The sequence below is a fragment of the Acartia tonsa genome, chromosome 8 (genome assembly GCF_053477335.1).
Source record: "Acartia tonsa isolate MP-2025a chromosome 8, ASM5347733v1, whole genome shotgun sequence".
Lineage (NCBI taxonomy): Eukaryota > Metazoa > Arthropoda > Copepoda > Calanoida > Acartiidae > Acartia > Acartia tonsa.
In genome coordinates this window covers 49,277,713-49,301,414 of record NC_137267.1, presented here as the reverse complement: position 1 = coordinate 49,301,414, position 23,702 = coordinate 49,277,713, and the positions used below count along the sequence as shown (strand labels likewise).

General features: G+C 32.8%; 1 protein-coding gene across 1 annotated transcript in view; it reads left to right on the top strand.

Annotated features, from left to right (window-relative positions):
• Nucleotides 1–23,702, top strand: part of LOC145326662 (uncharacterized) — a 106,981-nt gene that overhangs the window by 1,852 nt on the left and 81,427 nt on the right. Inside the window, exons 2-7 of the mRNA XM_080170029.1 lie at nt 6,054–6,145; nt 6,764–6,836; nt 7,320–7,380; nt 18,103–18,160; nt 18,415–18,468; nt 22,642–22,689. Of these exons, the coding sequence (XP_080026155.1) occupies nt 6,054–6,145; nt 6,764–6,836; nt 7,320–7,380; nt 18,103–18,160; nt 18,415–18,468; nt 22,642–22,689 (386 nt within the window). The remainder of the gene's footprint in view (nt 1–6,053; nt 6,146–6,763; nt 6,837–7,319; nt 7,381–18,102; nt 18,161–18,414; nt 18,469–22,641; nt 22,690–23,702) is intronic.

The window sequence follows — 23,702 nt, the reverse complement described above, 5'->3', positions numbered from 1 at the left end:
TTCTTCTCTCATGGAGTATATCCACTAAAGGCTAAGGGCGAAGCAGCTGGTATAGATAGATAGAGATGACAAATACTAAGATATGGAAATTGTTATACCTGTTTGCAACATGTTGCATCAGATGTGCAAAACGAAAAAAATGGATATAGAATAAGTGGATATATTGGCAGAGACATTTTTTTTAGTCATTTTAGGTTGTTAATATGGATTTATTTATGAGTAAGTTTTTTCATACAGTAGGAGGGTAGTAGATGGGTCGATGGGGCTATTAATGTTTCAGCCAGCTGTGAGTATCATTTTATTATAGTACATGAAAATCTGGTGCAACATCCAAGTAATAATATATCGATTGAAAAAAAAAATATATTTGGGTTCATGCACAATTGTTAAATTTTACCTTATTTGCAACTGGCTGCTATGCCCCTAGCCGTTAGTGTAATATAACAGAATATGAGGGGGGTGGGGGGGGGGGGGGGGGGGCATTAGTTATCTCGTATTCATTCGAATCCGGTAGATAGGAACCGGTTCTCATCTATACGAAAAAAAACTATGTCTAGCATCGTATTATAACCAGCTTTCTACGAATTATATATAAAAATGTCGGCACCTCGGGGCTAAAAAACTAGTTTTAATCTTATAATTGTACTTTCTTTATCCGCGGAAAGCTGTTTATAATACGATGCGAGAAATAACTATTACCTCACCTAAAATGTAGAATGTCTATTGTTAATACCCTCCCCCCCCCTCCCTCCCTAAATAAAATTATACTTGACAAACTGTACGTTTACTAAACTTGAAAACACAAGCTTCTCTGAAAATTAAAGATTTATCGTTCCAGCAGTTTCTGAGGTCTAACAGGACACAAACTCAATCCTTATAATAAAGTAACAGGATCTCTATCTCTGTGTACCAAAGGTTATCGCTAACCACTGAACCGACATGGTTCTCATTTACAGGGTAGCTTCTCATAGGTCCCGGGAAGGTTTATAACTATTTTGGAGGAGGGTACCACCCCCCTTTGAAGAGGAATCGCTTCTTGAAAAGAAAAAAAAGATTTTCTTTTTACTTTAATTTACACACTTATAGAGATAAAAAAATATGTTAGAAATATCTAAAAATCCTTAATGTTCTACATTACAAAAACACTCCATTTTTTTCATAAAAAAGTTTTTCAAATTCGATAATAATAGAAAAGTTTATTGAAAAGTGCAGATAAATAGAAAAAGTTTCAAATAGTTTTCATGTTGTTAGATCTTTTTTCAATATCATAGGTCTTTCCAGTATGGCTTCGAAACCGATTAATATCCGGTGGATTAGTTAAAACTCGGTCTCAGCTATACTGAAAAAAAACATGTTTAGCATCGTATTACAGGCAATTTTCCATAAATATTAAATAAAATCATAAAATTGATACAAATATTGTGAGCCCGGACCTTTGGCTTACGAAGCAAACAAAACTGGTTTTAATCTTATATTCTTAATATTTTAATATCCGCAGAAAGCGTCTAGAATACTATGCGATAAATAACTTTTCTCAATATCATAGGTATTTAAACATGACAGGTAATTATACACTGTACAGAGCTGGATCTTTAAATCATTTTAGTGGTTAGCCAGATCGGGGTAAGCCAGAGGGGTGAGCCAGATCGGGGTAAGCCATAGGGGTGAGCCAGATCGGGGTGGTTCACCTCGATCTGGCCCACCACTAAATGATTTAAAGATCCATCTCAGTTCATTTGTTGGGGTGATTTCAACTTACAATTCTTACATAAAAGTAATAGGATGTCTGTCTGTGTGTACCGAAGGATCTCGTTAACCGCTGAACCGATATGATTATTCTGTAAAGTACAGCTTTTCATAGGTCCTGGGAAGGTTTATTCCTATTTTAGAGAGAGTACCATAATTCGACCTTCACAATATAAATCGACTCTAGAAAAATAACACCCCCTCCAAAAAAACGTAACATCTATAAAACGTAGCTCTGAAAAAGTAGGACAAACGAACATTAAGCACTTGTAGAGTCCAGAACTCAATATTTAGTTCTCTATAGAGAATCTTCGCTTATAAAAATATATCGTGTTGTCCTAGGAATCATAATCAGATGAATAGGATAATTATATCATAAATAAAAATTTATAATCAGAAAATACTTTAAATTCTAAGTTGTTACAAGAATCACCATACTAAGTTTTAAATAGATAGGACAATCCGAACATGCCTTAATAACAATAGTAGATTAAATACGGATTTAGAATGGGAAAAGTAGACAAAGCTATAGATACTAAATAATTAATTTTTTCTAGCAATGGATTTATCATATTTTGGATATTAAATCAGTATATCATGTACTCTAATTCAGTGAATCTTGTAGCTAGCTAAAATAATTATCTCTACCCATACAACCACTTCAACTCTTACCCTCCCCTCCTACTGGATGAACGAGCTGACCAATAAATGATGTCCATGTTAGGAACCTCAATTGACGACAATTTTTCCCCTGTCATAATATCCACGTATATTCTATTGATACTAATTAATTTTTCTAGCATAGAAGATAAAAATTTTGGCAGAGTTCTACCATATTGTCAGGCTTTTTGGCTCATAATTAATGATGACTCTTTCCTTATAATTGTTTTACGCTTTATTGGTGGCTTTGTCCTTAGCCTCTAGAGGCTAATGTAATTTCCCCCTCCATCAATTTTTGGTTTTAATAAGAAAAGAAATATTTAAAAATTGACACAAAGACTTTTATTTTGAGAGTGTACCGTGTATTGTTACAAAATCTTCATGAAATGTGAAAAAAATTGTTTGCTGTTTAAATATCATTTTTATTAAAGTACATAAAGTAGTATTAAATTTAAAATTAACAAAAATCAATAAATTTTATTTAATTGATAAGTATTTTGAGAGAATGTATTAATTTATTTTTAGTTAAACAATTATATAAATATTTAAACAATTATTGAAAACATATAAAATACTTTTCAATGAAATGATTTGTTAAAATAAAGAATTGAATAGTTATTTCTCGCATCGTATTATAAACGGCTTTCCGCGGATATAGAAAGTACAATTATGAGATTAAAACTAGTTTTTTTAGCCCCGAGGTGCCGTAGGCACCGGCTAAAAAAACTGGTTTTAATCTTATGATTGTACATTTCTATATTCGTAGAAAGCTGGATATAATACGATGCTAGACATAGTTTTTCGTATAATTGAGAACCGGTTCAGGGGCGTCCAAGCTTTTTTTTTTGGGGGGGGTAAAAAATTTTAGGGGGGGGGGTAATTCGTGTTTGGGGGGGGTAAAATGGCGCGCGAAGCGCGCCGAAATTTTTTTTTACCCCCCCCAAAATTTTTACCCCGGGGGTAAAATTTGATTGGGGGGGGGGTAATTACCCCCCCTAAAGTCTGTTGGGGGGGGTAAATACTCCCCCCAAATCTGTTGGGGGGGGTAATTACCCCCCCCAAACTAATTTACCCCGGGGGTAAAATTTTTGGGGGGGGTAATTTAATTATGTAAAAAAAGCACCTACCTAATCTATTAAGTTAATAAGTACTATCCTATAACATAAAGTAGTAAGTAAGGTTTATTTGACTATAGCTTCAGATTTCATTACTTTTAATACTGAGTTCTCCTTTTTAGGAAAGCTTCACATAGATCCCATGATGGTTCTACACTATTATAGGTCAATCCTTTGAGTGGTTTTAGGCTATTTTTCTCCTCCCTTTTTACCCTTTAGAAAAGAATATATATAGTAGTATCTCATTCTTTAGAACATAAAAATACAATAATTAATTCACTAACCAATGAACCAATATGATTATACTTTAAAGTGAAGCGTCTTATAGGTCCTGGTAAGTTTTATAACTAGTTTTGAGACACCCTGACATCCTCCCAAAAGAAATCGCCTATAGAAATTCTTTTTCATTATTCAATGAAATATTTAATTTAGTTAGGTATCTATTTTATGGAATCTTCAGTGCTTTACAATTACATCATAGATCCCCGGGATGGTTTTAGCCCTTATAAAGGCCCAAGCAAATAAAACATGATCAAACTATTAAATTTTTTGTTATCATGGTTAAGAACTGTTTTAACTGGTTGGACTATATTGGGGTATAGTCCCTTTTGTGGCAACGCTCTTTAAGGGGCGTTTCTTCGTTTTTTTCACACAAGCTTCTCTCCTATTTCTAGCCCCTGCGGGGGGCCAAATGCTTAACCATGTGGGGCAATCACCTAAACCAATATAACCTATCCTAAAATAAACTATCAGTAAAATTTTTTTTTAAAGAACATTCAATTTGGGGGGGGTAAATACCCCCCCCAAAATTTTTTTTTAAAGAACATTTATTTTGGGGGGGGTAATTACCCCCCCCAAAATGGTTTGGGGGGGGGGTAAATACCCCCCCCAAAATGTTTTGGGGGGGGTAAATACCCCCCCCAAAATCGTTGGGGGTGCCTACGGCACCCCCAAGGTAGGGGTAATTTTTTTTTGGGGGGGGTATTGTTCACAAAATTTTGGGGGTGCCTACGGCACCCCCAAAATCGTTTGGGGGTGCCAAATGGCCCATTACCCCCCCCCTTGGACGCCTATGAACCGGTTCCTATCCACCGGATTCGAATGAATACGAGAAATATATTTCTCACGTTTTTTAGTTTTTTTAATTTTTGTATTTTGTATCATAACAGACTGACCAACGGACAAAGTAAATTACATACTGGATGCTCATTGATATAGAGAAAATCCGTCGTATATTTTGAGTAGCAGCTGAGAAAATTAAATACCCCTTTAACGATCTGACAGGCAAAGTAAATTATAGAGTTGCTTTGATGCTTAGAATTCATGTTAGCCATTTGTAATTGAAAAAAAAGCGTTTAAATGCATTTATTTTTGGCAGATGCGGCTTCGGCTGAACGAAGTAACTGGACAAAGTGTCTCAAAAGTCAGCCACTTGACTGCATAAAAATGAGTGATTATCCATCTCTTTCTTTTTCCCACTTCTCCGCTCATCTCCCTCATTTTTATGACGTCACATGTTTGATTTTTGAGACACTTTGTCCAGTTACAAAACCAACAGTTTAGATAAAAAAAAATTAAATAGTTTTGGCTAAATTATTTCTGCATGAATAAGAAACCGTTATTGTAAAACTTTGGGGACTAGTGTAATAAACAGCCTAATGTCCCCTCCCTCCCTGTATAGAAAAAAAGATTAAATTAGCTGCGGCTGGAGATACCCAGTCCTGCCATTCTCTAAATAAAATTTACATTCAATTGTATGGTGACGTAAATAAATTGTTTTCTCGTATTCATTCGAATCCGGTGGATAGAAACCGGTTCTCATCCATACGAAAAAAACTATGTCTAGCATCGTAATATATCCAGCTTTCTACGAATATAAAAATGTACAATTATAAGATTAAAACCAGTTTTTTTTCGCCCGTGCCTACGGCACCTCGGGGCTAAAATAATGGTTTTAATCTTATAATTGTACATTCTATATCCGCGGAAAGCTGTTTATAATACGTTGCGAGAAATAACTATAATTTCATTCATGAGAAGCAAAATAAAAATATAATTTGAAAAAATCCTCCATATTAAACCCTTATGTAATTTTTAACATACAAAGTACATTAATGGATATAGAATATACGGAATTATTAAGACATGACACAAATGTAGATTGCTATCCCCACTGTCATTAATTCGTACGTTTGTTTATCCATTAGTATGTGATAAAATAGGGTGTATATCGTTATTTTAACCCGCTACAAGGTTAATTTATTAGAGAATAGTTATTTCTCGCATAGTATTATAAACAGCTTTCCGCGGATATAAAATGTACAATTATAAGATTAAAACCTTTGGCATCTCGGGTTAATAAAACTGGTTTTAATCTTATGATTGTACATTTTTGTATTCGTAGAAAGCTGGATATAATACGATGCTAGACATAGTTTTTCGTATGGATGATAACCGGTTCCTATCCACCGGATTCGAATGAAAACGAGAAAATCTCCTAAAGATATTTCAAAAATGTTCCAATTCTCGTAGGAGAGTACAGGGTTCTAACTTGGCAGTGAAGGCAAGAATTCTGGATAAAACTGAAACTTCTGCTGAACTGTGGATTCAACATATCTATAAAGGTCATTAATTACTACATAACTTTATATTTAAAACAAGGATGACAACATCCATAAAAGCGAAGCTCTGAAACGGTAGGACAAACGAACATTAACGCTTGTATAGTGTCAGAACTGAATAATCAGAATATAAAGGTATCAAACTCTTAAATTTTTTTTTAGTAAATTTGTTGAAATACAGGATAATACAATAAAACAGGATTATAAAGTTGCTACACGTAAAAAATCATACTATTATAGGAATCATCATGCAAAGTTTAAAACCGATAAGACAATTCTAACATGTCTCAATTAACGTAAAGAGCTATCTGTGACTTACCGTTACGGACGGATGGACGGACCGACCCTAACTACAGAAAAACAAGGATGACAACATCCATTAAAGCGAAGCTCTAAAATCAGAAGGAATGACAAACGTACAATAGAATGTCAGAACTTAATAAACAAAACAATAAATTGTAAGTCTAAACAAAATTGTACATATATTTGTTGCAAAATTGCATAATACAGGATACAGTAAAAGAACATACTTTTTTTTTAGAATTTATTCAAAGAGATATAGAGATAATATTGTACATTGTTTTCCTAGGAATCATTATTCTACTTTTTTTTTTAATTTAGGAGGTGAAAAGTTGGCCATTCTGACTGCCCTTCCCGAGCATCTGGCTTTTCAAGACATATCTGACAGACATGTGTAAGTATAGAATAGCTATGCTCCTCTTTAATCATTCGGTGTCTGTAGCTCATACGCTCGTCGTCGGGGAGGTGATAAGTTCGAATCTCGGCTCAACACCGCGTTATAACTAAAGACGTTAAAAATGGTTCCTACTGCTGATATGTCAGATGCGCGACAATAATAGTTAGAGTTGGTGGAACGCCTTAGCAAAAACAGGAGCAACTCATATAGACAAAAGTCGTGGTCTTTTAAGTGTTATTTAATCTAATTCATCGGGATTTTGGACATAAAAGGAAAGATAGGCTCTCGTCAGTTATCCTTGGTTGTTGGACCTGGCGTTAAAGTATCATGGACATCAACCTTGTATGTATGAGGTAATTGAAGTAGTCTTTTTCAAGACACAGACACAGTAAAACTTTTTATTTTTTTTATATAAAAAATATGTCGCTTGCTTATGATTACCACAATGACAATAGACATAATTGTCCATTTTTTGTTTAGACAACTGAATGTAAGTTTGGAGGGTGACTGTCCAATTCTCAAACCAACAAATAAAGACCAGGTAAAATTACACTAGTTTACATAAGTACCCAAACTTTTATTGAGTACATTTAATTAACAAATAAATTAAATAAAAAATCAATAAAAGCATGAACAGTTTAGCATTTAGAGAGAAAACATTAGACAGTAAATTACACTGGTACCCAAATTTTTGTGTACATTTATTGGGTTTTAATTGAATGGTTACAGAAGTCCTTGGACAAGGTGGGACAAATTCCTAAAATAATTTTGGTACCACCTTGCACATCAAACCATATTATATTTTAAAAATAAGAATATTTATTGTTTATGTTTTGAAGACAGAATAAACCGCAATAAATATGTTTGTGTCAACTTTGTAGACTTTACACTTGTTTATACACGTATCTGCAAATTATACTCATTTCTCATAACTTTTCATATATATATCTTGGATGTATAAGCAGTGGCGTGCGGATAATTTTGTCTGGGGGTAATTTTGACACCCCTTTACGCTCTTCAAAAGGGCGTATTTTTAGTATTAGAGGTTTGGTTACACCCCTCTAAAATGTCCAAACACTCATTCAAAAGTCAAACAGTTTCCATAACTGGGTAAATTGACGCGCGAAGCACGCATTTTTTTCCACATCCCCCTTAAATTCTTATTAGTTCTGGCACTCGACAAGAGTTATTAAACGTTTGTCCTTCCGGCTGATTTTAAAGGATGCTGTGAGTATTGGTTTAAAAAATATGACGTAACAAAAAAAAATAGCCAATGAGAGTCCACTACGCATGCCGCCATTGGTCAATAACGGCCTCTCATTGGCTAATTTTTTTTGTTACGTCATATTAATTAAACCAATACTCACAGCATCATTTTAAAGCTTTGCTTTTATGAATGTTGTCATCCTTCTTGTAAAGTGTGTAAACATAGTAATTTTTGACAAAACTGAAATTTATTATAATCTTCTTGTTAGAGGGATATATTTTCTATAATTAGGGCAGGTCTGACCTTCCGAGACAGTTCGCTGATTTAGTTAATTTAAACAGAGGTAGATTCTTTTTTTAAAAATGGGTCGCTGCATGCTGGTGAGGCAAAATAGTTTTTGGAAAAAATTCTCCAAAATAAAATAAAAAATACACAAAAATTAATAACCCTTTTATAATATTATTTAATTTTTGAAGATTTTTGGAGGATTTTTCACAAAAATAATTTTGCCTCACCAGCGAGCAGCGATCCTAATCTTTTAAAAAGAATTCACCTCTGTTTAAAATTGTCCTATCGATTTTCATCTTTGCACGATGTATAACAATTTGGTCTATAATCGTTACCAGAAAGTCCGTACGTCCATTTAAAATATGCAAAAAAAAATTAGTTTTTTTTTACAAAAATTTGTTTACGTTATAATTATCCTATTCAACTGATCTTCTGAATACTGATTCCTATTATCACAAGGTACAATGTTATAAGCAAAGTATTTCTATAATCAAGTCCTAAAATGTAAGTATGTCCTTTGGCAGTATCCAGTATTTAAGAATTTTGAGTAAATTCACTTACACTTATGTTTAAACTTAAGCATTAATATTCTGCGTATTCAGTTTTGACACTCTACAAGTGTTAATGTTAATTTGTTCGACCGTTTCAGAGCTTCGTTTTTATGAATGCTGTCATCCTAGTTATTAAAAAAATTTTTTTGTTTAGACTTGTGCATAGGATATTTTGCTTTTTAACTTTTGCATTGTTTGTCTTAACGTTTCAGGGCTTCGCTTTTATGGATGTTGTCATCATTTTTTATCTATTAACAGAGGCAAATGATTCCCAGCTCTAGATAAATATACTCGATAAATAGATTAATTGTTTTCTACAAAAGATCCCTTAATTGTTGATTTTATATACAAAAACACATCAGGGATCTAAAGGGATAAGACAATTGCCGATAAATTGATTATATTCCAAATGGTGATACACAAAATTACCCCAACTGTATATTACATTTAGTGGTTGAAATGTTTGGATACCCAACTTAATACCGCAACCCGCGACCGTGGCTCAACACGTAGCGCATCCGCTCGTCGTCGGGAAGGGGATAGGTTCGAATCTCGGGCCGACACCGCGTCATAACTAAAGACGTTAAAAATGGTTCCTACTGCTGCTATGTCAGATGCGCGACATAAATAGTTAGAGTAGGGGGAATGCCTTGGCCCAAAACAGGCGCAACTCGTTACCATGCACAGTAAGGACTTCTCAGACAAAGGTCGTGCATCACAGAGAGTTGGTTGTCTGTTGGATGTTACTTAACCTAATATCCTTGGGTGTTTGGACAGAGAAGAGTGCGTACCAGTCATCCTTAGTTCTCCTGGATTGCTGGACCAGGACCTAGACAGTACACTAAGTCGAAAAGGTCCTGGACTGTAATCCCGCCCGTACGAGGTAATCAACTAGGTAATAAACCAAGAACTCAAAATTGTTAGGCTAATTAATAAGAAATCGTTATTATAAACTTTTGGAGCCTATTGCCCCCTCCCTCACTCCCTGCACAAAAACACACATAGATAAACATCAATACATATGTTTTCATAAAACAACTAAAAACAGTTCCTTTGATAGCGAAGTTACTCATTAATTTTTAGAATAGGCCGTTTGGTTGGTCTGTAAGTCAGTTCGATGGAATTTACACCGTATTTGAAATAATAGGACATTACAGAATAATTAGAATTAAAACAATCCTAATTTTAAAACTTAAATGGCATAAAACCACCCCAGACACTAGGTGACACTTCCTTTAAATGGAGAAATCAATCGGTTCAGTAGATATAAAAATCTTAAGCTACATATAAAGAACCTTGCTAATTTATTTATATAATAGGATTGCTAATTATCTTTCTTAATAGTTATGCTATAGATTAGCTTACTATAATTTAAACCTTAAGTAAATAAAGCATAACATAAGTAAGGATGTCATCATCCAAAAAAGCAAAGCTCAAATTAATTTGAAATATCCTAAATATAAAATTGGACCATATGTATAAGATTATGAGTTGATACCTAACTGTTTCAGGAATCATCACAAAAAGAATAAAAAAATACAACAACCCTAAAATTATAATTTCTCAGTTTTGTAAGATACAAAGTTATCTGCAATAACTTTGTAATAAGACAGATATTCATTATTCTCAGTATAACACACATTTCTTCTGTATGCTGTTCACTAACTTCCGCAATTCTTTTATATTGCGAAACTGAATTCTAAGTCTTAATACATCCCTCAAACGCCCCTTAAGAGGCGTTGCCACGAAAGGGACTATATACCAAAGGTTATAAACTTTGGGAAACGGTATAATTTACAGTCCAGTATCTCCTCCCTCCTTGAAGTACCCTCTAACTTGTTTGTTTGCTAATTTTATTTGTATTAACATGCAGGAGTTTATATACACCCTTGTGTACACATTTGCTTATGGCAATTCATTTATCGGATCTACTTCAGTTCACGGTAAAATATTGCTGGTAAGCAATATTTCCAAAAATCTATGAATTTTAAAGGCTGCTAGCTGCCAAACGGCTGAACGTACAGATCATACCCGCACACCACTTTAAGCGGCATAAGAAGGCCTGCAAATAATCTGGAATAGCCAAGATCCAATTATGCATAGGATTAAAGCTTCACTGAAGAAAAAACGCGTAAAATAGGTCTTTTTCGCGCATTTCTCTGAACTGCAAGATAATTATGCATTATTGATTAATGGCTATTCCAGATTATATGTAGGCCTTCTTGTGCTGCTTAAAACAGTGTGCGGGCATGATCTGTATGTTCAGCCGTTTGGCAGCTAGCAGCCTTTAAAATTCATAGATTTTTGGAAATATTGCTTACCAACAATATTTTACCGTGAACTGCAGTAGATCCCATTTATCTGTTACATCTGTTTCTTAATAAGGATATGTATAAATGTATTATTATTACTTGGATCTTTCTCTTGGATGTACTCTAATTAAGTGAAACTTGATGCTGGCTAAAATAAACATCCCCCATCCCAAATCAAGCCCCTTTACCTAATCTTCTTTCTTTCTACAGTATGAACGGACTGACCAATAAACGATGTATATGTTAGCAATCTAAATTGGTTATTTGGTTATTGGCAGCGTAGGTACTCTACATCTAGGGTCTGTCCGTCATAACATGATATGTCATCCGTCAAGTTATATATTTGTAAGTTTAAAAATGCATTTCTCAGAACTACGCTTTTAACATAAATTGGTTGGTTCAAAACTATGTAGAAGTATCCAAACTTTTCAAGCAACTGTTTCAATGTAGTAATTTTGTTTGTCATCATTGGGTATGTATATCAATTTATCAACAATTGTCTTATCCCTTAAGATCCCTGACTTATTGTACAACATAACTACAAGAATCTATAATAAGTTACTTGGATGTTGCACCAGATTTTTAAATACTCTGATAAAGTGATGCTCTCAGCTTGCTACAATAATGATACTACCTATCCACCCCCTTTATCCCACCTCTTACCCTTCTATTAGATGAACGAACTGGTTATTAAGCAAGGTCCATATTAGCAAACTAAAAAGGCAACATAGTTTACCCTGTCAATATATCCATGTAGATCCTATATCCATTAATACAAGAGAAATGTAATAGTTTGTGTTTGTTTGACTTTCACAAAGTGTTTGACTCTTACACACATATATGAATAAATAGGAAACAATTGAAGGGATCTAAAGGGATAAGACAATGGTCGATAAATTGATTTACATTCCCAATGATGATAAAAATTTTCCCTTCTGTATATTACAATTAGGAGTTGAAATGTTTGTACATTCCACTTAATGAACCAACCTATCAAAAGTCTTCAAAGATTTTTAGCCAACCAATAAGAAAACGGTATTTTAAAACTTTGGCGAATAAGCAGCCCTATGTCCACTCATTCCCTGATAAATAGGAAACAAAAGATGTTTAGCCAATACCCACACATAGGAGCATTTCTAACCCCCCATCTCTTAGAACAAAGATGGAATAAGGGAGAGGTTAGACCCTTTGTTTTATTTGTTTATCTCAATTTTTAAATAATTTTAATGTTTTTAGGTCGGGGGGGGGGGGGGGGGGGGGTTATATTGGACTGTAAATTACACTAGTACCCAAACTTGTATAACCACGACATCTTTATCATTGGCTCAAAAAATTTGGTTATCTTTAATAGATTCTGATTGGTTGGTTCCAAACTATTATTGTACAATATTTTTGACAAATAATTATAATCTGCATAAAGAATATTTTGTATCTTTATTATCAGTGGTGTATATCAATTAATCGACCATTGTCTTATCCCTTAAGATTACCGTGTGTTATCAGGCGATACTTCTATTTAAGGATATTAATCAGTGAATTAGTGTTATTCATACGTACCTACCCCTTTCCTTAATTTCTGATAAACCATCTGTTAGGGGAGGTGGATTATTTTGGTCCTTTTAAGAACTAGAGTTTGCTCGATATAACTATCTCCCTATTGGCTAGTTTTCTATATGCATATCTATTTCTCAATAAATCTATTTTCCTCACCCGGCATTACTATTTAAAGAAAGTAAATATTTAATAATTTAAATGATTTTAAAAAGATTTTTTAAATTATATTTTTTTCTTTACAATACCATCACCAAAGGGTTAATATGATTACTACAATTTTAGTTTAATATTTGAACACACAAAGTGTCGCCACAATCGAATTCTTTTAAAACAGAGTTTTCTTAAATTTATTATATTTTAAATTTAAATTTTCTTTTTCATGATTAGAAATTAAATACTTCAATATAATGTAAATAGCAACATGAAATGAAAAAAATGAATTTATTTTTAATAAAGTAAAATAATGGGTCTTATCGTTCTGGCCAATGGGATTTTATTATGGATTATTGGAGCACTATAAGTTTTAAACATATATTCCTTGGAAGACTTGAGCTCATTTATAGACATTTATTTCCTATATAGATCTGACATGGATCTTGATGCAATACAGCAGGCCGTTTTGTACATGTTAAAAATTAGAAGATTTCATTAAATAAAAGTAATCGCAAATATACTTAGTAAATAAGGGGGTTGTACAACAAATATATGTAAGAACGCGGAAGTTTGAGGAAAAGTTATTGTATCATGGGGATTTAGCTGGAAAACATTTACCCAGAGATCTAAAGGGATAAGACAATGGCTGAATAATTGATGTAGATCCACAATGATGTTTCAAAATATTAAGTACCCCTTCTTCCGTAGATTACATTTGGTGGTTGAAAAGTTTGGATACTCAACTTAATAAATAAACCCAAAGTTGTTAAGCCAACCAACAAGGAAACATTATTATAAATCTTTGGGGACTAGTGTAATTATTAGCCCAATATTTCCTCCCTCCCCGGGGATTTGAAAACAGTTCCCCCTTCATCCATACTTTGTTAGGGTAGTTAACTGAAGCAGTAAAATTTTTGTATCTGAAGCTTAAGATCTCAATAACTTAGGTTCTTTATCTAAGACCAGCATTGCATATGTCCTGTGATGGTTTAGGGCTGTTTTATTTTCAAATTTAAGACTCGGGATGGTTTTAAACTATTTTTTATCTCCATTTTGATTTGAGTACAGAGCCACTAGATTCTAGAGGCGTAGCTGCTAATGTCTATAAATAGCGTAACACTAAAAAACATTACTTTTTTTTAATGAAACCGCCTCCCCCCCCCCCATATTCACGAGGGGTGGGATTACATTTTATTTTATGTCTATATTCTATATTTTATTTATGTCTAATGTCCACAAATGTATTTTCTTTTCCAGTATTTTATGCTAACACTAGCGACTACGCCCTTAGAGGCCTCTTGGCGCACTTTATGTGGTGGGGGTTAAATTCGAACATAGTAAAAGTGTCGGATTGATTATGACGTAAAAAAAATTAGCCAATGAGAGGCCACTATAAATTTTACCATTGGTCAATAATGGCCTCTCATTGGCTAATTTTTTTTTACTTTATAATCAGTCAGACACTATTACAAGGTTCCCCACATCATAGTTATTATAAACCTGTCAGGGAACTATGATAAGCTTCATTGTAATGGAGAACCATGTCGGTTCAGCTGTCAGCAAGATCCTTCATTACTGTTACTTTATTTTAAGGATTTTGTGCTAAAATAATATTAGCATAATTTGGCAACAGCATCTTGATGTAAGAAATTAGAAATTAGGCCATTCCATTGTCAAAATCAGGGTTGCCGTACAAAATCTCAGAAAAATCAAGGTTGCCGCACAAAATCATTAAAAAATCAGGCTAGCCGCGTAAAAATCTTAGAAAGCAAAGATATCTTTAATATAAAATCCAAAATTATTAAGAGGTAATTTATTTATGTATATGGTTGTGCGTAATAATAGCGGTAATTTTGTTTATGGTAATGGGGGCAGGGTGTGTACATTAATTCATCGTCCATTGTCTTATCCCTCTTAAAATCCCTCGGTTTTCTCATTTTTGATAGAATATATATATTACACTAGCCTAATAATATGGCATTTCTTCAATACAGTTAATAATTCGATTAAATCAACAGCAAAGTGTAAACTAACATTTTCAAAATTAGTAAAAATTTTTAAAATTCTAAATGGTTGATTGCCCTAGGGCTTAAAGGTGGCTGCATAGCTCCTGAGTTGATGTAACCCGCCCTTCGAAAACCAAAATGTATCAGAACCTTGAAAAAAACCATGTTGTGTAATTGTATCGGAACACTGACTAATATATTTGCATCATATGCATGGTCGAACATACATATGGAGAGAGAGAGAGAGAGAGAGAGAGAGAGAGAGAGAGAGAGAGAGAGAGAGAGAGAGAGAGAGAGAGAGAGAGAGAGAGAGAGAGAGAGAGAGAGAGAGAGAGAGAGAGAGAGAGAGAGAGAGAGAGAGAGAGAGAGAGAGAGAGAGAGAGAGAGAGAGAGAGAGAGAGAGAGAGAAAGAGAGAGAGAGAGAGATGGATGGAAAAATGAAGAAGGGAAAATGGTGCAAAATTTCTAGAACAAGCCAATAGAATAAACCAAGTCATAACTAATCATACTGTCAGTCATAGACGTCTTGAAGGGTGGGGTTGAAGGGTTGTTTAGTTTTACTCCCCTTAAGTTTAAAAAAACCCTCATTTCTTATTTTACCCCCTTAAAATAAAATAAAAATACATTAGATTATACACCTAAAACTTAAATTAATTTGTGCACTTGTCGCACGATTCTAATGTCACCCTCCTGCACACACAATTTAATATAAGCACATTTTGGGAATAATCCCTTTCGTGGCAACGCCCCTTAAGGTGCTATTTGTCGTATTTTTAAAATGGCCTTTGATAGGTTATTTTAGGTTAGGTTATAATGGGTTAGGTGATTGTCCTACAGGGTTAGGCGATTTGCCCCGCAGGGGCTAGAAATAGGAGAAAAGCTGCTGTGAAAAATACGAAGAATCGCCCCCTAAGGAGCGTTGCCACAAAAGGGACTATACGCGCACTTTTTGTTATTATGTTTGGGACATTAGCGTGTACAGGGTTTATCTAGGGGGGCTGTGGGTCTAGAGAGGGTTAAAAACTTAAAAAACATACATAACGCATTATTAAAGGAGGTCTGTTGCATCCAATGTCGCCCCTCACTTACACATTAGTAGTTCTATATCGTGAGGACTATTGTTTCCTTCATTAAATTGCGGCGAAACATTATTTTTTTTATAGTTGTCAATCAGCTGCTTTCTAAGGGATTTTTTGTGTTCATAGATTTATAGAAGCTTTGTTTTAGATTATTTTTTTTATTTTCTCTGCTGCTTATAAAGATAAATTGCTATTTTTTTTGTAAATTACAATTTTATCATTCTTTTATTTACTTTGTCCGTTTCTCAATCCATATTTTTTATGCTTTGCAATTTATGAATGTTGTCATCCTTGTTTTTTTTTATAAATATCATCTAATCATGACCGCTAGGAAGAAAGAAAAAAAAGAATGTAAATTTTTTTTAAAGGAAGCTTTTCTTTAATTAGGGTCAGTCCGTCCGTCTGTCCGTCTAAAATGGATAGCTTTTTTCGTTGATTTAGGCATTTTAGAATTGTCCTATCGATTTCAAACTTTGCATGGTGATTCCTGTAGTATTTGGGTACGATTTAGAAAGCCTAGCAACTCTATAATCATTACCAGAATGTCTGTACGTCCATTCTAAACATGTTGATTTTTCTACTTTTTTTAACAACAAATTTTTATGTGATATAATTATCCAATTGATCTGATTTTTGGTATATTGATTCCTGGAACAACAATGTAAAATATTATAAGCAAACCAACTCTATAATTAAGGTCTAAAAATGTATTAGGCAGTTTTTCAACAATTTACTTACAATTTTGCTTCGACACTTATATTCTGATTATTCAGTTCTTACACTATATAAGTGTTAATGTCAGTTTGTCATACCGTTTCAATTTTACGCTTTTATGGATGTTGTCATCATTGTTTAAATAAAAAGAAAGATAATTGATAATTGCGATCATTCTAAAACACTATACTCTAATATATGTATATGAATGTTCTATATGCACCACGATAATCTTATATTTATTAATCTTCAACCAAATAAATTTTAAAACAGATAACCGTAGATATTGGTCTTTAGAAGCGTTGTTACTGAAGGTAGTAAAAAAGCCTGACTCAGATTATGACGTCAAAAAAATTAACCAATGAGAGGCTACTATAATTTAAATTTTACCATTGGTCAATTACAGTGTATACTGGCCTCTCATTGGTTAATTTTTTTAAAGTCATAATCTGATTCAGCCACTTTTACTAGCTTCGTTGCTACTACACATCAAAAACAGGATCTTGGTCTATTTGTGTTAAAGGATCTCGCATACCCCTTATTCGATATGGTTCTCCTAAGCGGAGAAGCTCGTTATAGATACAAGAAAGGTTTATTACTAATTTGGGGCACAAATACCATCTATAATACAAAGTAGAACGATGTCTGTCTGTCTGTCTGTTTGTTTGTGTGTTTGTTTGTCTGTTTGTTTGTAGCGAAGGATCTCGCTAACCGCTAAACCGATCGGGTTCTCCTTTACAGGGTAGCTTCTCATAGGTCCCGGGAAGGTTTATAACTATTTTCTTGGGGGGTGGGAATACCCCCCTCCAAAAAAAAAATCTTTTAAATCTAAAAAACGATTAATCGGTTTGATTAAACCTCTTGGGGCAAAGCCCCTAGAGGCTAGGGGCGAATCCGCTAGTAACAAAAAAAACGCCTCTAAAAATATGGACCCCCTTTCTTCTAGTTCCCCTAATGGCCTTTAGGGATGTAGCCGCTAGTATTATAAAATTTGCTTACTTAAAAATAAACAGTATTATTTAACGTAATGCTTTAATTTGCAAGTGCAGAATACTTTTAGAGCAGTTTTCTCACAAAAAAAATATTATCTGAAAATTTCTAAAGGTGATCCTGTCACCCCTAAACACCAGGGATCAAAAGGGGTTAGACAATGGCCGATGAATTAATGTACATCCTCAATTATGACACACAATATTACCCCTTTTGTAGATTACACTTCGTGGTTGAAATGTTTGAACACTGAACTTAATGAAGCAAACAATCTAAATCCAATAAAATTCCCCAAAGTTGTTAAGCCATTGAATAAGAAAACGGTATTATAAAACTTTGGGAACTAGTGTAATAAACTTTCCAATGTCCCCTCCCTTCCTAGATTTATTAAAATTATGATTATTTGTAGGTTTATATATTTCTTCTGGAGAGAAAGTCTGGCAGATTATTCATAGAACCAAATCCAGGTAAATTTCTCTGGTTAATTTAGGGCGGGTCGATTTGGAATTGGAATTGGAATACTCACACCTACAATTTAAAACAGTATATAAGAAACCCAAAAATGCGGACCAAGTATTGCCTTATCAATATTTTACTAATATTGCAAAATTCGTTTATATTTCATGCATAAATAAATTGCATAAGTCCAATTAAAACGATTTTTACAATGTAAACTTTTGCAAACTAAAACACGTTTTCTGAACAATATATATTTTTTTAGGAAGCATTATTCCATTCTCCGAAGATTTGGAACGAAAAATACTGAAGCAGCTAGGTAATTTTGAAAGTAGCACAGCTACTAAATATATAACTTTTGTCCGTATGTGTTTATCTCAGTAATGTTTAATAAGTTGCTGTAAGTAATAAAATTTTATTTTATAAGATAATACAAATAAAAAACATTTAAAAAATTTAAAACTTTCTATAATTTGGAATTTATCATATTTTATATAAAAGAAAAATATTTTCAAATATGGCTCCGAAACAGATTAATATCCGCTGTATAGCATAGTATGTTTCAAGTGTTTTAAATCTAAATTTTTTTATTTTATATCGGTAAAATGCCTTCTATAACACGATGCGATAAATAAGCTAATCTAATTTTTTATAGTTATTTCTCGCATCGTATTATAAAGGGCTTTCCGCAGATATAGAATGTACAATTGTAAGATTAAAACTAGTTTTTTTAAGCCCCGAGGTGCCGGAGGCACCGGCTAAAAAAACTGGTTTAAATCTTATGATTGTACATTTTTATATTCGTAGAAAGCTGGATATAATACGGTGCTAGACATAGTTTTTTCGTATGGATGAGAACCGGTTCCTATCCACCGGATTCGATTGAATACGAGAAATATTTTTAACTAATCTGTCTCATTTATGCCTTAATTGAAAATTTAGATTGCTGTCTTAAAATAACAAGGATGACAACATCCATAAAAATAAGTAGAACATTAATTTGTAAGTCTAAGCAAAATTATACATATATTTGTTGCAAAATTGTGTAAATACAAAATATGTTAAGAAAGGACATACTTTCTATCATAGGATTTGATTATAGAGATAAATTGCTTTATGATATTGTATCTTATTGTCATAGGAAACCTTGTTACAAAATTAGATGAATAACATAATTATATCATACAAAAAGTTGTTGGCAAAAATCAACATGTTTTAAATTCACGTACGGACGTACTGTTGATGATTATAGAGTTGCTACACTTTCTAAGTCGTACCTTATTGTTGTAGGAATCATCATACAAAATTTAAAACAGTTACGTACGGATGGAAGGACCCTAATAATAGAAAAGCTTCGCTTTAAAAAAATTAAATTCCAAAAGATTAGAGTGTTGAAGTCTAAACCCAACCAGAGAAATAAATTATTCAAAACCTTTTCAGTTGTATATAATATGAAAATGAATAAACAGATTTTATAAAACAGTGTTGCCATTTCACAAAATTAATTTCTTAAAACTTATTATTGTAAATCACAAAGAAAAAATAATCATGTCTCTTCATCCTATAATATAAAGTAGTAAGGTTTTTTTTGTCTGTAGCAAAGGATCTCGCTAACTGCTGAACCGATACGGTCCCCTTTATATGGAAGCTTACTGTAGGTTCCGGTATGGTTTTAGGCTATTTTTGTGCCCTATTCCTTCGAAAAAAGAGCCCCTAGATGCTAGGGGCGCAGCCGCTAGTATTTTATAAAGTAATAAGGTGTTAGAATTGTCCTAGCGATTTCAAACTATGCATGCTGATATATGTACCAGTTAGGTACGATTGAGGAAGCGTAGCAATAAAGTATGTCCTTCGTTTGGATTTTGAAGCTTAACTTTTAAGTAAGTTGCCATCCCTGTTTATAATAAGACACATATTAAACAAATATTTTGCTAAGTCGAGCCAGGGCAAATTAGCTACCAAGTATAGGAACCATGGTTCCAAAAGGAAATGGTTTGTTGGTTTATGTTTAATAATTTATCTTTAATAAATTATATATACACCAGGGATTTAAAGGGATAAGACATTGGCCGATGAATTGATGAACATCCCCAATATTGATACTCAAAATCAAACCTTTTGTAGATTACAATTAGTGGTTGAAACGTTGAACACTCAACTTATAGAACCAACCAATCAAAATTCAAAAAAGTCCCCAAAGTTGTTGCGCCAACGAACAGAAAATATTATTATAAAACTTTGGGGACTAATGTAATAAACAGCCCAATGTCCCCTCCCTCCCTGATATGTAACACACTAAGCAAGAAGTTTATATATTGCTGCATGAAAATAGTTTTAGCAATACAATGTCCTCTACATAGACGTTCAAGGATGGGAGTAAAGGGGTGTTTACCCCCCCCCCCCTCAAACTTTGAAAATAAAAAAGCTTGTTTTTAAGAGGTGGTGTCCCTATGAAAACATTAAGTAAGCTTGCAATAAAGATAAACGAAATTATCCATTTTTTAAAAATTTTAGGTTAAAAAGTTTGGGCATTGCAAATTTAAAATAACTAAGAGTTGATAGTAGTGCCCAATGTTTTGAGCCAATGATGTTTTTAAAACTTTGGGCACCAGTGTAATTAACAGCCCAATATCTGATTTTTTTTACTATATATGATTACATAAAATACGCCATGACTGATAAGATACAGTGTGTTTTTTTTATGAGAACTTTTTTGAAAGCAATTTTACCCCACTTATAGTTATCAGAATTTAATGATTAATGGCTTATTTTCTTCTTTTTTTAAGGCAATTAATAGAACAACAAAAAAATATTTCAGTTTTTATTTAAAAAGTACAGTAAAATCTAAAATTCAAAACTTAGGTGTCAACATCTAAAAATGGTTTTAGCACATTTTTCTTATGCTCAAATAATCAACCTTTTGCAAGAATGGCTGCTAAACAAGCTATAGTTATCAGAATTTGATGATTAATGGCTTATTTTCTTCTTTTTTTAAGGCAATTAATAGAACAACAAAAAAATATTTCAGTTTTTATTTAAAAAGTACAGTAAAATCTAAAATTCAAAACTTAGGTGTCAACATCTAAAAATGGGTTTAGCACATTTTTCTTATGCTCAAATAATCAACCTTAAACAAGAATGGCGGTTGAGATATAGAGCTAAAAATGTATACAGATACTATTAGGGACATGTACTAGAACATATCAAAGTTTGAAGGTCATATCTCAACCAGGGAGGGAGTACTGGCCCCCCAAAGTCGACTACAGAAAATCAATTTTTTAAAGAAAAATGCGCTAAAACCATTTTTATATGTTGACACCTAAGTTTTGAAATTTAGATTTTACTGTACTTTTTAAATAAAAACTGAAATATTTTGTTGTTGTTCTAATTATTGCCCTAAAAAACAAAGAAAATAAGCCATTAATCATTAAATTCTGATAACTATAAGTGGGGTAAAATTGCTTTCAAAAAAGTTCTCATAAAAAAAACACACTGTATATAAGTTGGAAAGAATTGTAATCTATATAATAGATTTGAAATCTGTATAAAAATTTAAGCATTTTTTTTATAAAATTCGTTTTTTATATAATTCTTTATTTAATTAGTTTCCAAATCACCTATCCTATTGGTCAAAATTAATTAACTTAAATTGTATTTGTGCTTTTAGATAAAGAATTATACAAAAAAAAAACGATTTAAAATCTATTATATACATTAAAATTCTTTCCAACTTATATAGCTTAATGACTGAGTCATTTCATCATTTTATTATTATCTTGTCGACTATAATAGTTATTTATAGCATCGTATTATAAACACCTTTCCGCGATTATTAGAGGAATTAATAATAAGATTAAAACCATGTTGAAGGCTTCAGCTAACAAAATTGGTATTAATATTTTATGATTTTTTTTAATATTCGTGGAAAATTGTCTGTAATACGGTGCTTTATATTATTTTTCAGTATGGCTAAGAACCAGTTCTAATCCAGCGGATATTAATCGGTTTCAATGCCATACTGGAATCTATTTTTTTGTTGTTTTGTAAAACTTTTAATATTACACAGGTCTTGGCTTGGCTGGGAAAGATTTAATAATATCAAGATTAATGTTTGTGAGTGTTTATACAAATTCATATATATTAATAAAGGTAGCTTTATGCATATATATGTGTCTACAGATCATGGACGTCCAAGCTCTTGTATTTTTACTTAGAGAAATCAAAATAGAAATAATAATGAAGAAATCATAGCTTTCATAGACGTCCAAGTTTGAGGGGGGTAAAGACCCCTTTACCCCCTCTAAAACTTTGAAACCTCTTATTTTACTCCTCTAAAAATTTAAAAGAAATACATTAAATACCCCCCCCCCCCATTAAACCTTTAAAACCCATCATTTTGCATTCCTCAAATAAAAAGCTTGGACGTCTGATTTTTGGAAATAATTGTTTTTGTTGTTGTTGTTGTTTTGGATGGTTGATACTATTAATTTAGGATGGAGTAATTGGTCTGAGTGGGGGCAGTGCTCAGCTTCTTGTGCAGGTATACATATCTATCTATCTATCTATCTATCTATCTATCTATCTATCTATCTATCTATCTATCTATCTATCTATCTATCTATCTATCTATCTATCTATCTATCTATCTATCTATCTATCTATCTATCTATCTATCTATCTATCTATCTATCTATCTATATATCTATCTATCTATCTATCTATCTATCTATCTATCTATCTATCTATCTATCTATCTATCTATATATCTATATATCTATATATCTATCTATCTATCTATTTATCTATCTATCTATCTATCTATCTATCTATCTATCTATCTATCTATCTATCTATCTATCTATCTATCTATCTATCTACCTATCTATCTATCTATCTATCTATCTATCTATCTAATTTCAATCTTAATGCTGGCAGGAAAATAAACTGTAAACATATACTATGAGTTATAATAAGATAAAAGTTTTATAGTAAAAATGATAACATTAACAAATTTTTTAATGTTTTTAGTAGCGAAGCTACTCTATAATTCACTTTGTCCGTCCGTCCGTCCGTCCGTCCGTCAGTCCGTCAGTCCGTCAGTCCGTAACGCTATTGGGGAAATGGGATTTACTCAGCTCCTATAAAAGATAGAATGCTGAAATTTTTGACAACATTCCCACCATTAAGGAGCACAATTAACTATAAAACATCATTGGCGGTCGGACCGATTTTTATCAGGTTTTAGGCTATTTTTATAGTTTTCACATTTTTATCCATATCTCCAGTGTTTATGGTCCGATTTTCAAAATTTTTTCAGTTACAGATATCAAAATTAAATTTCCCGTCGTTTAAAGACACAACCATGAAGGCCAGACTGCCTTTTTAGCAGGTTTTAGGCTATTTTTATATTTTTCACATTTTTCTCCATATCTTCAGTGTTTATGGTCCGATTTTCAAATTTTTTTCAGTTATAGATATCAAAATTAAATTTCCCGTCTTTTAAAGAAAACAACCATGATGGCCGGACTGCCTTTTTAGCAGGTTTTAGGCTGT